Raw genomic sequence first — 15767 nt, forward strand, 5'->3', positions numbered from 1 at the left:
GCTTGACCCTGTTTGCTCACTTGTACCTGAGTTTTAAGAGGCTAAGAGACCTTTTTTTTTAAACTCCCGAACCATTTTCAGTGTACACATCACATCTAAAAACATTCAACAATAAGTAGCATTACAATATCAGCATGACAAACTCATTTGAAAACATGAACTTATTGGCTACCCTTGGTGTTAAAAGGTCCAATCCATTTTGACTGAGAGCAGTGACTGATTACTGCCAGCTTGCCTGTCAAAACTCACTTATTAGTATTCAAACTCAACTCTCCCACTTTACAAATAAACGGACGTCTGACGTTTTCAGTGGCACGCAAGGAGTTAAACGATCTCATGATAGGAATCAGTATAAAACTTGTAATGTCAAATAACCGTCAACGTGCAGGTACATGTATTATCCAGTAGATGGCGACCTTGCGCTTTGGCTCGCCTGAGTGGGGTAGAACAGGTAAAAAAAGGAACCGCCTCTGCCAACTTCGACATACAGCATGCTTTTGGGAGAGGCCAATCTCACCGGTGCAATTTGGAATGTGGGACTGGATGTCAAGTTGTCACCACTATTCCCTCCGGTCATTGACAACACACCCGAGAAGCTGCGATGTAGTCGGAGCTGACCAGAGTGGAACCCTGCACTTCCTGACGGCTTTTGGATTTTGCCACAGGCGCACGATTTTACCCCTTCTTCTCAAAGTACTCTACGATGTGGACGAGCTACACTTTTCTGCTAGCGTATTTATGCGCCCTTTGCTTCGGAAACCCGCACAAGTGCGACGATGTGCGCAAAGTTTTTCAGCTCAGGCAAATCGGACCGAGCCAGATGCTGCCTTTGAGTCCCAGGCCAGGTATGTTAGAATGGTGGCCCGCAGTAAATGTTTCTTGACATAGACTGAGGCACTTGAAAGCCACACGATGTTTAAAAAAAATACTATATACATTATCCGCAAATAAATAGTCACAGACAGTATTGTTGTTTTCAACATGTAATCTAACTTCAGACGCCGATTGTGTCTGTAGGGGCGCTTTAAAAAAAAGGTCAATCTTCAGGCATGTGTATGTACTAATTCCTTGTAATGCAGATATCAGTGTCGCTTAATGATTATAGTATATTCATTATTTCAACATAAACTCACAATTCATGTTGAAACTGTTTTCATAGAATGGATATGCTTTTCTGATCGAAAAATGTTAGGAATTGTTGCTGATTGATGAATCCATTTGAGAGTAATGTTCAATTTTGAAACTTTATACTTTTTTTTTTACCAAGGTTATATATGCATTGCTATGTTCATATTTAGTGGAAAAAATCCACATGACTCATAACTGACAAATCTTAGCAGAGTTCCCCTCCATTTCTGCTATGTCCTGTTGACACAAGAAAAACTTTAGAAAAAGCCCCCAAATCATTTGATGTAGTAAGTGACATAAACCATTTGATTTGAAATGACACCTATTCAAACATTACTTAAATGAAAGCAACAAAAACAGATATGGAAATGCACATAATTATATTTATAAATTAGGGTATGTTTCATCAAGAAAAAGTCCAATCAATTTCAAGAATTATACACAAGGCTTGTTATCGGATAACAGGTCACACACAACTCAGGCTAGAAGAAACCTTTCTTGTCCCTCATAAATACATAATTGAGCATATCTTTGCGTAGAAATAGAGCTAACAAACAACACGCGTGAGCATTTACATGTTGAAGAATTGAAATTCCTCCAGACATGCCTTCTCATCATGTTGAACATCACGTGGAGCTGATGCTGTCTTTGGACGACTCTCTCTTCACCTTGTCTTAACATGCCCAAGGAGCTTTTGCAGAGCTTTGGGTCACTTTCAAGATGTCAAATTGTCTTGCGTTGGCGGAAGAATGTTTACACTTTGATCACGGTCAAAATCTGATCTCCCATGATGTCACATACGCATATCGCAAAATCTAGATGTGTGATACGTTGCTTCAGTCAAGCTTTTACCAATTTAATAGTTCTAAAAGTGCAAGGCCATATTTATTTCCCTCTTTGTCACATTTCTGTTCCCTAAATATTGCCATGTAATTTGCTTGCTTAAATGAAAGGGAGATAAATGTGCACTCATGCTCTATACGCTTTAAGAGCATTTAGGATGAATGCATTATAATATATCATTTTTACTGGTGAACTTAGTTTGACCTGATCTAAAATTTTAAATATTTCTCTTTGACTACTGACAGCGCACTGTTTTGTTAGCCTATTGTTATCTGAAAAACTGTTATGTTAACTTATGCCTATTTAGCCCGTTGTTATCCATTTTACTAGTGTTACTCTGGCTTATGTTTGTTCTTTGTTTCTGGTCAAATAAAAAAAAAGCCCTCCCAAAAATGCAATCTATAATCCAGTTTGATTTATAGCAAATAAATTTTTTCATCTTCATTGTGCATTGTTTGGCTGGTCATTTTAGTGTGCTGTATCTGTGCAACACTAAGAGTGAATATGTCAAAGTAAGTTCATCTAAGTAACTCATTCATTCATTTCCTGAACCGCTTATCCTCACAAGGGGTGTGGGGGGTGCTGGAGCCTATCCCAGAGAACAATGGGCCCCAGGAGGGGGACACCTTGAATCAGTGGCTGGGATCGAACCCACAACCCCAGAACTGTGATGGCAATGTGGCAACCACTTGCACGCCAGGCCGCCTAACTAAATCATATGTTCTGTAAAGTTCGGACCTGACATATCTATTTATGATCACATTCCCAGGCACAGACCTTCAAGTATGCAGGTCTAAAAGCCAGACTTGCTGCACCAAAAAGATGGAGGAAAGGTACCAAATAGCAGCGCGGAGAGACATTGAAAACCTCCTTCAGACGTCCAGTTCCAGCTTAAAGTTTCTCATCTCACGCAACGTGGCCGCTTTTCAAGGTAAGACAACTCTGCTCGGCAGACAGTAATCTCCGCTGTGGTATTTTGAGACGTCAAATGGATCGGCTGTGGGTGCTTTGAAAACAGAGCATCAGTGTGAATGTGTGTGCCGTCAGGCCCCTTATCAAAGCAAACATGAGCATCTGTGCTCTTTTCACAACCACCAGTACGCTCTGATGTGGAGATCAGACATCCCAACCTGTATAGCAAATTGCTATAAGAAAACAGCAATCACATTTTAAAGCTAGTGCTTGGTCCTTGCTACCAAATACACTCAGCGGCCACAGCATTTAAAGATAACTGGTGGATTTAGTTTAATATCAGAAACTGTCACCTTCATCTAAGGAGAGTTATGACTGGAAGGCTATCAGGGTGCTTCTATTTCAAGCGGCAAAGCCGATATAGACTTTACGGTGATGACAAAACAGACTAGTTACATGCAAGTTAAGCCATCCCATGTTTTCTCAGCCAAGTCTGCATTTCAGACAGTAGCTACTGACTGAGCACAGACCGGCTATGGGAGAGAAACAATATTTCATAAATCGTAACTTAGCAATTGAGAACTGTTGAAAATATTTAAAAAAAGTTTCTTTCTGGACTATTTCAATATTAGGGCCGTTTCATATCTGAAGTAAAATTCTTATATATGGGTTCTTTAACAAAGTAGGTTTTTTCCCCTGTTTTTTTTTACTGTTTAACTTTCCTTTCCCAACTAAAAAGAGGCAATTGATGCTGAATAGGGCAGCCCGGTGAGCCAAGTGGTTAGCGCGTCGGCCTCACAGCTCTGGGGTCTTGGGTTCAAATCCAGGTCACATCCACCTGTGTGGAGTTTGCATGTTCTCCCTGGGCCTGCGTGAATTTCCTCCGGGTACTCCGGTTTCCTCCCACATTACAAAAACATTGCAATACCGATTCAAGGTGTCACCCTCCTCTGGCCCAGAGCCAGCTGGGATAGGCTCCAGCATCCTACCGCAACCCTAATGAGGATAAAGCGGTTCAGAAAATGAGATGAGATGAGATGAGATGATGCTGAATAGATGTGATCAAATCACTACTTATTCATGAGTGACTTTTGGTTTGTACCTTTGGAAACTTTTCCCACCTCGACTGATTAAATTTTAGAATGCAGAATAATGCAGATACAATAATTGACAAAATGTTTTATACAATTTGTTATTGATCATTGTTTGCTGAAAAGTGACATGGAATAACTAAAAGCCCTTATTTTAAAATTTATTGGCAGATTATGATGTAATTGGGAAAATTAAAAAAAAAGACGAACCTTATGTATAGACTGGAGGAGTTATAATTCAAAAAAGGTGTGGGTCAAAGCTGATGTAAACATTTTATCAGTAAAACCAACAATTATGCATTTTCATATGACACCGCTGATTGGATTAACTGTAGGTAAGAAGACATTAAAAGAAGTCTGTAACACTGACAGTACTCAAAGAAAATAGCCGATTGGGCTGGAACGTGCACAATCTGGAAACACTGATACTGAAACACATTTAGTCCCTGTGTTCTAAGTCAGCTCCCATTGCAAAACCTGTATCTGGGCTACTGGATTGTAAAAAATAAATAAATAAAATAAAAAGACCAAGACTAAACACTATATTGCCTTTGAGCTTTATAGCTTATTACATTTATCTCGTTTTATCTCCTGTTTGAAAGTCTCCCACAATGCATTGTTTTCATATACTGGTTTTGAGATGTCTGAACAGTGCACACACACATTTGTACCCTGCTGAGCCAGGCTTGAGGAGAGAACCTTTTTCCTCCATCCTGTGCAGTTTTGCCTTTTATCCATGGCAACCAAACTATTCCTTCTTAGCTCTGTGCCAGGCAGTGTTCAAATAAAATTTGGAGTTGTAAACCACTGAGACTCAGCTGTTGCAATCCTGAGGACTACTAGTTTAAAAGAATGGTATTATGAAGTTGTCAGAGTGACCTTTTTGCATCCTTTGTGAGGTTGTCAAGTCTGTTTTCAAAGCGACACTTGTAGAAACTCTTCATTTCACTCATGGCTTAGACAGGTTCAGCTACCACGGGACTATTGGCGTTCTGTTCTTAGAGCAGCAATAAATAGCGGATGTGCTTACCCACACAATCCCTTCTTTTTTATCTGATGACAATAAAATATTAAACATGGGTTCAAATATTTAGCAATTCATTTTCCTGGTGGTGATAATCAAAGGTGGTTTCTGTCTCAGTAATGGTCTTGAATTCCATAATGCTGCTTTTTATGTAATACGAAATGTTCTTTTGAAAGGATGGAATGAATATAAAAATAAATATATAGATTTTTTCAAATTAGCGGAATGGTAGCTGATTGGTTAGCGTTTCTGCCCTTCAGTTTGAGATCTAAGGTACAAATCTCTTACCTGTTTAGACTTTGTATGTTCTCCCTAATCTGCTGTTTTTTCCCCACTCACTCCAAAAACAGTGGTCGAGCAGTCCTGATTCTTTTAAGGGTTGACTGTGTGTGTTTGAATGTTAGTTTTCCTATTCGTGCCTTGGCATCCAGTTCAGGGAATACCCTCCTTCCTGTGTCCAGCACTCTGATTGTCAGGATAAGCAGCGTAAATAATGGCTCAATGGATTTTTGAATAAAGGGCACAACCGGGAGTTCACATTGACAGTATAATGTACTTAATTCATTCCATGAGGGAAATTAAGGAACCTCTATTTTTACCTACTTTGATGGGAAGAAGGTAGGTAGAAGGTTCTGTACGTCTGTCTGTATGTTTGTGATAACTTGCGGTAATAATAAAGTTGCAGGATGTCCTTGTAATAGGAAACTGAAGAGGTGATTACATTTCGGGGTAATTTGGTGAAAGGTCAAAGAGGTTAGACAAGGAATTTTGTGATAACTCAAGAACGAACAAAGGGATTATTAGCAAATTTGCAGATGGATGTGATATGAAACTGAAAAAGGTCATTGCATTTAACGGTAATGAGGTAAAAATATCAGAGGTCAAAAAAGAAACTTTTTTCATACTTAAAGGAAGTACCCGTTCAGCCAGATATGACAGCGTTTTGAATTTTGCTTCCTGGGCAGAGGTCCTCTCAGTGCTTTCGAGTCCCAAATTCCTGGCGTTTGGAATTGAGGGTGAAATTCAGATGTTTAACTTGTTGAATAAGACATATGTTTCTGTTATTTGTATTATTATTTTTTAAATATCCAATTGAGCTTTTCTGTTTCAGTGCTTTGGCTGAGACGCTATAATAGCCTCAACAAATTGTATTGTTTTGGTTGCAAAAGGTTGGTGGGTGGTGCTTCATTGAATGGCGCCACGGGCGCAGGAATGTCTTCATTCAATGTTTGGCTTTCTTTGCAGCCTTCAGCACACTCATTGGCTTGATACAAACTATGTAACTAAAATAAAACATCTACGATTACACTTTTGGCTTGTCTGCTCAGGGGCCGCCACAGCGTATCAACCTTTTCCACTTCATAACACATCTATAATGCTGAATTTAAAATTTCTCGATGCAACAACTCATTACTTCTAGTAATGCAAGTAGAAGTGACAATACTTTAATCAGATGAGTCACAAACTTTATTTAGACAAGGACTTCATTATTTGGGAGAAAATACAGTTTCTCCAGGTATGAATGTGAGTGCGAATGGTTGTTTGCCTGATTGTGCCTTGTGATTGGATGCTAACCAATTCAGGGTGCCCCCCGCCTACTGCCCTTTGTTGGCTGGGATAGGCTCCAGCACCCCCAGCCCCGAAATGAATTACTGTTCTACGCCATGTGCTTGACCACACACTGATGGTTATTTTAAATGACTTAAACATCTTGGATTGCTTCCATTTGAAACAAATTTAACAGCAATTTAAGTAAGCTAACCAGACTACTAATGCAATTACTTTGCCACGAAAATATTCTTTTCGTGATCTCATTTTAGAACTTGACTTCATTATGCAGAATATTGTGCTCAAACCACACCTTGGTCACCCCTCATTAGCAGCTTTAGAATAATAGTTTTCCTTCTAGTAAAATGCCTCTGTTGGGCACAAATTGGCTGCTTGGTTGAGAGAAAATTGTCTGTTTTTTTCGACAGGAGGCTTTTAAAAGATCTTTTTTTACTGGGTATGAAAACCACAATCCCACAAAAACGGCTAATTACTTTTTACATTGCTCATGAATGTATATATTCTTTAGAAAATAATGCAGGTCTTGTAATAATTCCATTGTTGTGTAAGAAATTTTGATACATCAGTTGCAAATCTGTAAAGAGTTTAGCATCCTTTTTTGCAACTTTTATCTAGGCAGAACTTGCAGCGATAGTACGATTTACGAGAAGGCTTGTCAAATATAAGAGTTTGTGGGGTTTGGTGGAATGTGGAATGGGACTGTGACGTTCTGTTTGCGTCATGACGTTGCAGGAATATGTTGATTAATTTTCAACTGTGTATGCTTGTACATGTACATTGATAATTTAAAATCGCTAGAAAAAGAAAAAAAAGAAAAAGTATTTACTTTAAAAGCCCATTGCTTCTGAGAAACGAAAGCTACATGAGTGTGTTGATCTCAGAAACAGATTTAAGTTAATATTTTAATGCATTGTAATAAAACTTATAACCAACATTAATGATTACCGAGCTTTAAAGCGCTATAATTGGAGTTACTACAGTTGACCTGTAACTGCAGTTTGATAAGCAAATAACAAAGCCTTCAGCGCGAATTGAAGAAAGAATTTGCTTCCTTCTAAAACAAATGTGAATAGAAAACAAAAATGACCAAAGTAAACATGATTGATGATTATATTCATGAAATTAAAGAACAACAAAGAACTTACTAGGCCTATACAAAAAAGTACATTGAACCGTTGTGAAACCAACAACTGGCGGATGACATTTTTGGAAAAGGTTTATTCATTTCCACTGGCCACAACAAAACCCGATAAGCCATCTGGTGTGACAGAATAAATCAATCAGAACATCTAAAAAAGGTGCAGCTAAATGCCACGGGTCAAATAAATTCAATTACACATCCAACATAAAGTACGTGACTCCCATAAGTTTGGAGGGAGTTACAAAACAATTCGAAAGCATAGTGAGAGCCATAAAAAAACGGACTATGAACCGTTCCTAAAAAAATTACCCCAAGACCATAGCGACTACTCAGCCAGAGGATTATTAAGGAAATTTTAAAGCTGCAAAATGGGAACTATGATGTAGGTTTAATTTTATTTTATTTATTTATTTATTTAATAAGTCCCATGGTAGACAATCCATCACTCTTGTCAGTAAAATCATTTTGTTTAAAACCCGTTTGTTGCATAATACTACTCACAAAGTCTGGGATTGTTGGAAGATGAATAGTGTAGTATTTTGACTAAGTTAAACACTGGTAGCATTCCTTTGAAATCCAGGTTGGACTCTCACAGCTGCCCTCTACTCTTTTGTGTAGGGCCTTTCAATTGACCGACTCTTTGGTCGTCACCGCTCCCAAGTAGAGTGTGTTTATGCGTGCGCATGTGTGTGCACCATCCAAAGCGGGGCCTCCTCGAGATTCCCACATGAATTTGGGCACTGCTTTGTGGGGAGTTGATCCAGGGGAGGACGGAGAGGGAAGAAGAATGAACGACTGACGGAGAGGTTTGGGAGGATGCCAGATCCTATTGAAAGTCTTTGCACTGTGTTTGAAGTCAGAGGATGAGGATTTAGTGGGAAGCGGGATTAGTCAGAGTCAATAGCCTTTAACAATCCAGCCGTTTGGGGTGCTTCAATGAAACAAACTAGTCGGAGTAACTGCAACTCCGAATTCTCTCCATCTGTCAACCACAGAAGAGCACTTTTCTAATCACGCCGCCTAATGACGTCGTCGTGTTTGCATTTGCTTGTGCGCAAGAGGATGTCCTGCGGCTCCGTTTATTTTAGATTACATTTTGCATCACCACAGTAATCCAAAGCATGAAAATTGTAGTTCTATAGTGTCTTTCCATGAATAACATTTAAAGGCAAGCCATCCTTTTGTGTGTGTGGTCAAACCGAATTCCCGAGAGGGAGTGCATTGAAGTATTTGGTGATATTCAATAGTGCACTCATACTAAACTGAATGTGCAAATCTACTTGTTACGGTGGAAATTGATCAGATGTTTTCTGCAACGTTTTATAGCCAAACAGTGGCTGAAACATGGAAGCATCTGCCATGCCGGGTTGCTCAGTGTGTGGTTTTCTTTAGTTGGCTAATTCCTGACTCTGATTATCTCTTATGAGAACATTATTCAAATGGTTCACATACGTTTTCCAGCTTGTATTGACAATGTCTTCAAGTTGTGTCTTTTTTTTGAATGGGTTGTTTGGATAGTAAGACAACTCTCTGTCACTGGAGAGTTGCCACTTCAGGACTTTCACTGTGCTCCAGTACTACCACCACAGATGTACAGTATGGACACATTCTCAAACACTACAATATGCACTTTATTGCCACCCTCTTCATGCTCGGTGATGAGCTCTAAAAATACACTCACTTGTCAGCGTTTTACATAGTTGGTCCCCTGTGGGTGCTTTTTAAATGTAGATTCATAGCTTCTGGTGCTTGTCTTTGGGCAATTTTCTAGATGAGATGCTGCAGCTTGCTCCTAAAACATTGCAGGATTTTATGATATATTTTATGCCCTTTTAGAGATTTACCAGATTGTGTGAAATAGTGGAGAATAACTTCTCAATGTCATGTTTGCATAGTCAAGTTGATGGAGTTCCTAAAAAGTGTTTGCACTGGACAACATTAATTGAGCTGCCGACTCAAACTGTCTATAAAATTTGATGATTTTGGCTCCAAAATTTATGTACATTTCAAATGCACATTTTTCAAATAAATGAAGCATAGCACATGCGACAAAGGAAATTGACTAATAACCCTTTTATAAGGGCTGTTCTCAAATGTGTCTCTAGAACTATCTAATAGTGATTCTAATATTGCTTCTTTGAGGGAAGGAAGTATTTTATTCATTATGAAGGCGTCGCCAAAGGTTAGTCAGTAAAGAAATCTCAAACATGGCTACTCACCTAGACTTGTGTTGTGTGATGTGGTGCCCCTACGACTCTTACCCCTCACCCAGTCCTCTAACTTTGCAAAGATAATGGCATAATTACCCTGCTTACCTTCAACATGTTGGCCTGAATGGTTGGGGAAACTTAAAAGCGTGAAACTAGTGTTGTGCCGGAACTGACCTAGACAGGACAGAGACAAGCCAACACTGTGACAAGAGCAAGAACATAATTTAAATTTGGGTCTTAAAATGAGGCAGAAAATGGTGTCCTTAACTCTCAAAGCACAACACAAAATGCAAAACCCAAAACTTTTTTTTCCAACAAGACGAGGAGAGACCTTTTTCTGGCTTTCTCTGCTATTTTGTGTGAAAAGGCCTTTGCAGTACATCTGTTCTAAATGCTAATTAATGTCACCAACTGGGATGTTCTACTACAAGCTATTCGTTTCATTGAAGCATTATTTAGGCATTCATTTCCAGAAAGGGCTTTGTAATTTTGTGGGCCATCTTTACACATGCTGGAGCAATTGCAGGGGAGCTTGTTTGACTCCAGGTCCCCTTTCATTTCTGTTTAGTACTATGGAACATCCCCGTTAGGGAAGCTTGCACAAGTTGAAACAGAATTTTGACAATTATTTCCAAAGTCCAAAGCACAGCAGCTGTGTGAGGTCCACAGCAGCTGAATAAAATTATAGTGGTGGTGTTGTTGCTTGTACAATAAATGGAGTGCCCATGTCTCCTATTAACATCTTTTTGGTGCACATCAACAAAGACGCATTGTTTCATCTTAATTCCTTTCTTGCATCAAGATTAGAAGGCTTGGTTATCATTACTTTTTAATATATCAGGAAATGTTCATCTACCAGTTTATTTTACCAAGTAATTAATGGCATTCTGTGTGCTTGGTCTGCCATTCAAATACTCCTGGATCCTTCAGTTATATTTCACACATTATATATAGGCAACCTGTCACAGGAAGGAGTCATTTGCGACATACAGAGCCCCCAGTGAAAACTAATGAAAGAGTTATTGTAATATTCTGATTTTCACTCTGGCTTGCCCTTTCTAACGGCGTTGGTTAGCCTCAGCGACCTTTTGTGTTTATACATCAGGCTCCGGAGAGATATACAATACCCGGTATGTGCAAACACTGACCTATGTTTCTACATAAGTGTACCATGCACACAAGCACACATATATGCTCTTTAACAAGACACGCTTGTGCCCCACCTTATTGACCGACTCTGCTTCTTTTCCTGAACTGCATATTAAAGGCGAGGTTCAGAGCTGATCGCTGTACTCTTTGAAGTGTTTGAAAGCTGCAACAGGTCCTCAAATATTGACTCTTAAGTTAAGCCCTGTGGTGGAAGAGTGCAGCAGGATGGAAAGATGGAGAGCAAAAGGGGAGAGATTGATCGAGAGGGAAGAATTGTTTTGTTTTTATTCAGTTGATGTCTAGCTTCATGGAAATTCTTATCGCTGATGATTGTATTTTACTGCTGTGCCATAAGAATTATGCTGAGATAAGGCCTGATGCAATGGTGCGCCTGGGATGGTTAAATTATATTATTGTGACTGAATGTTCCTCATTTCACCGCATCTACTTCCTGTCCTGTTAAAGTCAAGAGTCAAAGAACAGACATCTGTAACACCTTTTGAGCAGGCTTTGAACCAATGCCCTCTTTATTGAAAGTGAAGGAAGAAGAAATATCCTGGGGCTGACGACTCAACATGTCTTAGTTTTTAGGATGCCAGTTTTGGTTTGAGTTATTCACTGTCCTAAATGAAATGAGGTTCACACAGATAATCCTCTTGCCTGAATTTTGACTGTTCTTCTTCATGTTTTAGTCCTGCTCCTTTAAAACGTGCTGGCACATGTCCGTGCACAAACAAAAACTGCACACATCGTCTGCAGTCTTTCTTGCTGATTTGTTTTCAGAACAACGCTTGCAAGTAAGCTGAGCTGCTTCACATACGTATGTGTTGATCTGTTCTTGATATGTACGCTCCATTTCCATGTCTGCTTCAATGTTGACGTTATATCATAGCAATCAGCTTTCATGCAGGTCATGTTGGTCCAATCTCCAAACATTCGGCGTTGGGTCGAATACACTCTCCCTTGTTTGGATTGTTTTTCATCGTCATTGGCTTCCTCCCGCGTTCAAAAAATATGCATGTTAGGTTAATTGAAGACTTTATAGTCTAAACTCTCCAGGATAGTGATTATGAGTGGGGAAACTTGTATCTCGTGTCCTGTGATCGACCGGCAACCAAAAGCTAGCTGGGAAAGCCAAAGTCTGACCCTCAGTGCAAATGAAGAAATACCTTAGACTGGTCGCCAGTCAGGCATAGAGCACACAGATAGACAAACGACCATACACACTCACAATCATACCGCCACCAGCGGGAATCGAGCCTGTGCCTGTCCGCACCCAAATCAGGCGAGTGAACATCATTTGGTGACAGTGAGATAACTATCAAGTGAAAAAAAAACTTTTTAACATTGTCAGTCAGTCACCTAACACAATTCTTTATTTATATTTTTTCTTTTAATGAATCACTGCAAACACTGATAAATTCACATGAATATACTTCCCGTCATTGAGAAGTATGGTAGTTTTGGATTTGTGCTACTGTCCTGCTGAGAATCGTCTAGAAGGCGTCCCTGACTCATCCTCTCGATGTAGAATGACCTTTTCTTCTGCTTATCACATTTCACCGTGCTTCTCTGTTGTGCTGGCAGATGAGGAAAGCCACATTTTGTGCTTTCCTGCAGCTCATCTGAATTCCTTGCTGCTATTTGTTGAACTTACAAACACTGGTCCTTCAAACAGTGGCTTGAGGTATGGCTGATATGTTAATAAAATAATTTTTTTTAGGGGGATCCCTTTGCTGCACTCAATGCAAATTACTAGACGAACTGAAGAAAAGAGCTGAATTTCTCCCTCTCGTGGAGAAAGTAGCAAAGAGCATGATGATAACACGGATGACCGCATTATAAATTCCACAGAGGACATGAATAATTTGCACTTGTATAAAACTTCCCTGCCTCCTTGAACATATGTGCAATTGTATTCTCCTCACAATGTCATGGTGACCTCGTGAAGAATGTTTTCAGATAAAGGAAAGAAGTATGTGTTAGCACATGACCGAAGGGCGTGAAATAAAAATAGTTTTTCACTTTCATTGCCAACTGCCAGAAGTCTCGAGCATAAGTATAACTCATCACCAGATTTTCTCACACTGTCATAGTTGAAAAAGACTCAATATTTGTAGGAGGCAGAAAGAAAATGAGCTCCAATGTAAAAGGCTTTTAAACATTGAGCAAAAGCATGACCTTGCTTGAAATTACATTGAAAGGGATCGACATCTAAAAATGGGCAGGTAGGGCAAACTTCTGGTCAATCTGCTTAAGAGGAAATTTTCATATCAGACGATGATGTTACACATTACGGGGTGAAGGATACTTTTAGCACATGCAGTGGTTACTCTGATGTACACAGCTGAATTTCAACATCATTCATATTTTCACCGGCCACATCGCTGCACAGATCTGAACAGTATGAGATCTCTTTATACAATATTTATGCAATGTTATTCGTACTGGGGCGGCCCGGCGGCTGAGATGTTAGAGCGTCGGCCTCACAGCTCCGGGGTCCTAGGTTCAAATCCAGGTCGGTCCAACTGTGTGGTTTGCATGTTCTTCCTGGGCCTGCGTGGTTTTCCACCTGGTACTCTGGTTTCCTCCCACTTTCCAAAAACATCCATGGTAGGCTGATTGGACACTCTAAATTGCCCCTAGGTATGGGTGTCAGTGTGCATGATTGTCCGTTTCCTTGTGGCCACCGATTCAGGGTGTCCCACGCCTCTGGCCTGGAATCACCTGGGCAGCACCCCCACGAGCCTAATGAGGATAAAGTGGTTCAGAAAATGAATGAATGAATTATTTGTAGTGGATTAGAAGAATCTTCACGCAGCGTATTTTGTATTTCAGTATTTCACCACATCATACTGCAAAAAGCTCCAAGTAAGAGTGTAAATTCAATTGAATGAAAATATTTTTCCCCTTAAAATGTGTTTTTCTTACTTTGTGGAATTGGATTATTTTTCAATTCATCCGCAGTTGTCCCTACAAGAAGAATCTGTATTACTTCATACTTCTTTTCAAATTTCACTTTCATCGCAAAATTACAAATTATTCTTATTGACTCCACAGAAATAGAGCACTTCCTGTTGGATTCAATAATGTATCAGGTGTTATTTCATTAATTAATAATTTATCAGGTGTGCTCAATTTGTTTTAAGCCTTTTGGAATCATTTTCTTTGTATAGGATATAGCAGGCTCATATGTTATTTTGATACATTACTCATGACAAAGGGCAAAACCTGATTTGACATTTTAAGAGAATAGCATTAAAATGTAATATGTCTTCAATAGAAATAGGATAAAGTTATTTTCCAAATTGAGATGTTTAAAATTGCTGTAAGGAAACTGTTTTGTCTGAGCAGTAGGGAGTAGAAATTCCCCTTTACTTTTCTACTATAGTTTGCAAAAGAAAAAAGAAGAAGGGGAAAAAATCAGGACAGGTTCTTCTGCCAACTCCCTTTCCTACAGCCTCAGAGTATATATGCCGGTCGTCAAACTTGCCTGCAGGCCTTGCTACTGGCCAAGGCCTCCTCATGAAACATTGCTTCACTTTCTTTAGGGGGTAAAATATTACCATTATATTATGTGTAGATGTCGAGAATTCCTCAGTGTGCAAAATTTTTACTCTGGTTAGTCATCATGCCCTTTTATGTTTATTTGGATAATGAAGGCCTGAATGACAAGATTTAGTTTAGAGGGACATGGACTTAAGTAAACCACGAAAAAATGTGTTTGCCTGTCTTAAACTTATATCACAGGATATATTCATTAGCTCTATAGTTTTGTGTGTTTACCTCTTCCACGTGGTATAATTCCCGTGAGATCCCTTGTTACTCCGATGGCTTTGCGCCATAAAAACCTGTAAGAATCTCAATCTATATTTGCACGAGCATTTTGTCTGTTGTCGTGGTTCCCTTGCTTGAGTTCGGTTGTGGGAATGTTGCCTTAATTCCAACTCAGTGTAAATAGGAGTTGTTTTGTAACTACGGACGACCCCTGTGATTAATGGGTGACCTGCTCAGAGTCGATTGGGGTTGGCTCAACATCTCTGCAACCCTCAACTGGATGAGTGATATATACTAAAATGCATACTCAAAGAGGATTCAGGCAATAATTTTTGTGCAGATTACGCTTTTTGTAATCTTTACTGTTTGAGATTGTTTGTATCCCCAACCACGTTTTTCATAGTTCTTCACAAATAGGTTCATTCATTTATTCATTTTCCGTCCTGCTTATCCACACTAGGGTTGCGTTTGTGACATAGGTACGTATTAGCTAATAAACAAACAAACTCATTAACTTAAAGTGTCACTTGGATAAAGGCAAGCTTATTGATGGCAATGTCATGATTTTAACACAGTTTTGTACAGAGAAGTATTTATTTAGACGTTTGGGGGATCTGTGGTTTGTGATTAACTACCAACAAATTCAAAATGAATCTTGTAAGTTAATTAAACAAAGTTGTCAAGTCACAAAAGGTCTACTTAACCACATCATTAGTCTCTTTCTATGTCCATGGCAAGTGGAACATTTCCCCTCCCTATCCAGAAGGTGACACTGTTGCAATACAATTTATCAAAATGTTGTAGTTAAGCAGAAATGAACGTTTTTTTTTAATTTGTGCTCTACTTTGCCTTAACCGAAACGAAAAAGTCTCAATCCCCGCAATCTAGACTGACACATTATTACTGCGCTCATGGCTCAATTT

General features: G+C 39.3%; 1 protein-coding gene across 2 annotated transcripts in view; it reads left to right on the plus strand.

The window, feature by feature from the left end:
* Positions 1-492: 492 nt before the first annotated feature.
* The window catches only part of gpc5a (glypican 5a), a 70325-nt gene continuing 55050 nt past the window's right edge, over positions 493-15767 (plus strand). For both annotated transcript variants that reach the window (XM_077595105.1, XM_077595106.1), the window contains exons 1-2: positions 493-845; positions 2741-2902. In XM_077595105.1, coding sequence (XP_077451231.1) covers positions 704-845; positions 2741-2902 — 304 coding nt within the window. In that variant the 5' untranslated portion in view covers positions 493-703. The remainder of the gene's footprint in view (positions 846-2740; positions 2903-15767) is intronic.

Source organism: Stigmatopora argus, chromosome 2, assembly GCF_051989625.1.
Source record: "Stigmatopora argus isolate UIUO_Sarg chromosome 2, RoL_Sarg_1.0, whole genome shotgun sequence".
In the NCBI taxonomy this organism is placed as follows: Eukaryota; Metazoa; Chordata; class Actinopteri; order Syngnathiformes; family Syngnathidae; genus Stigmatopora; species Stigmatopora argus.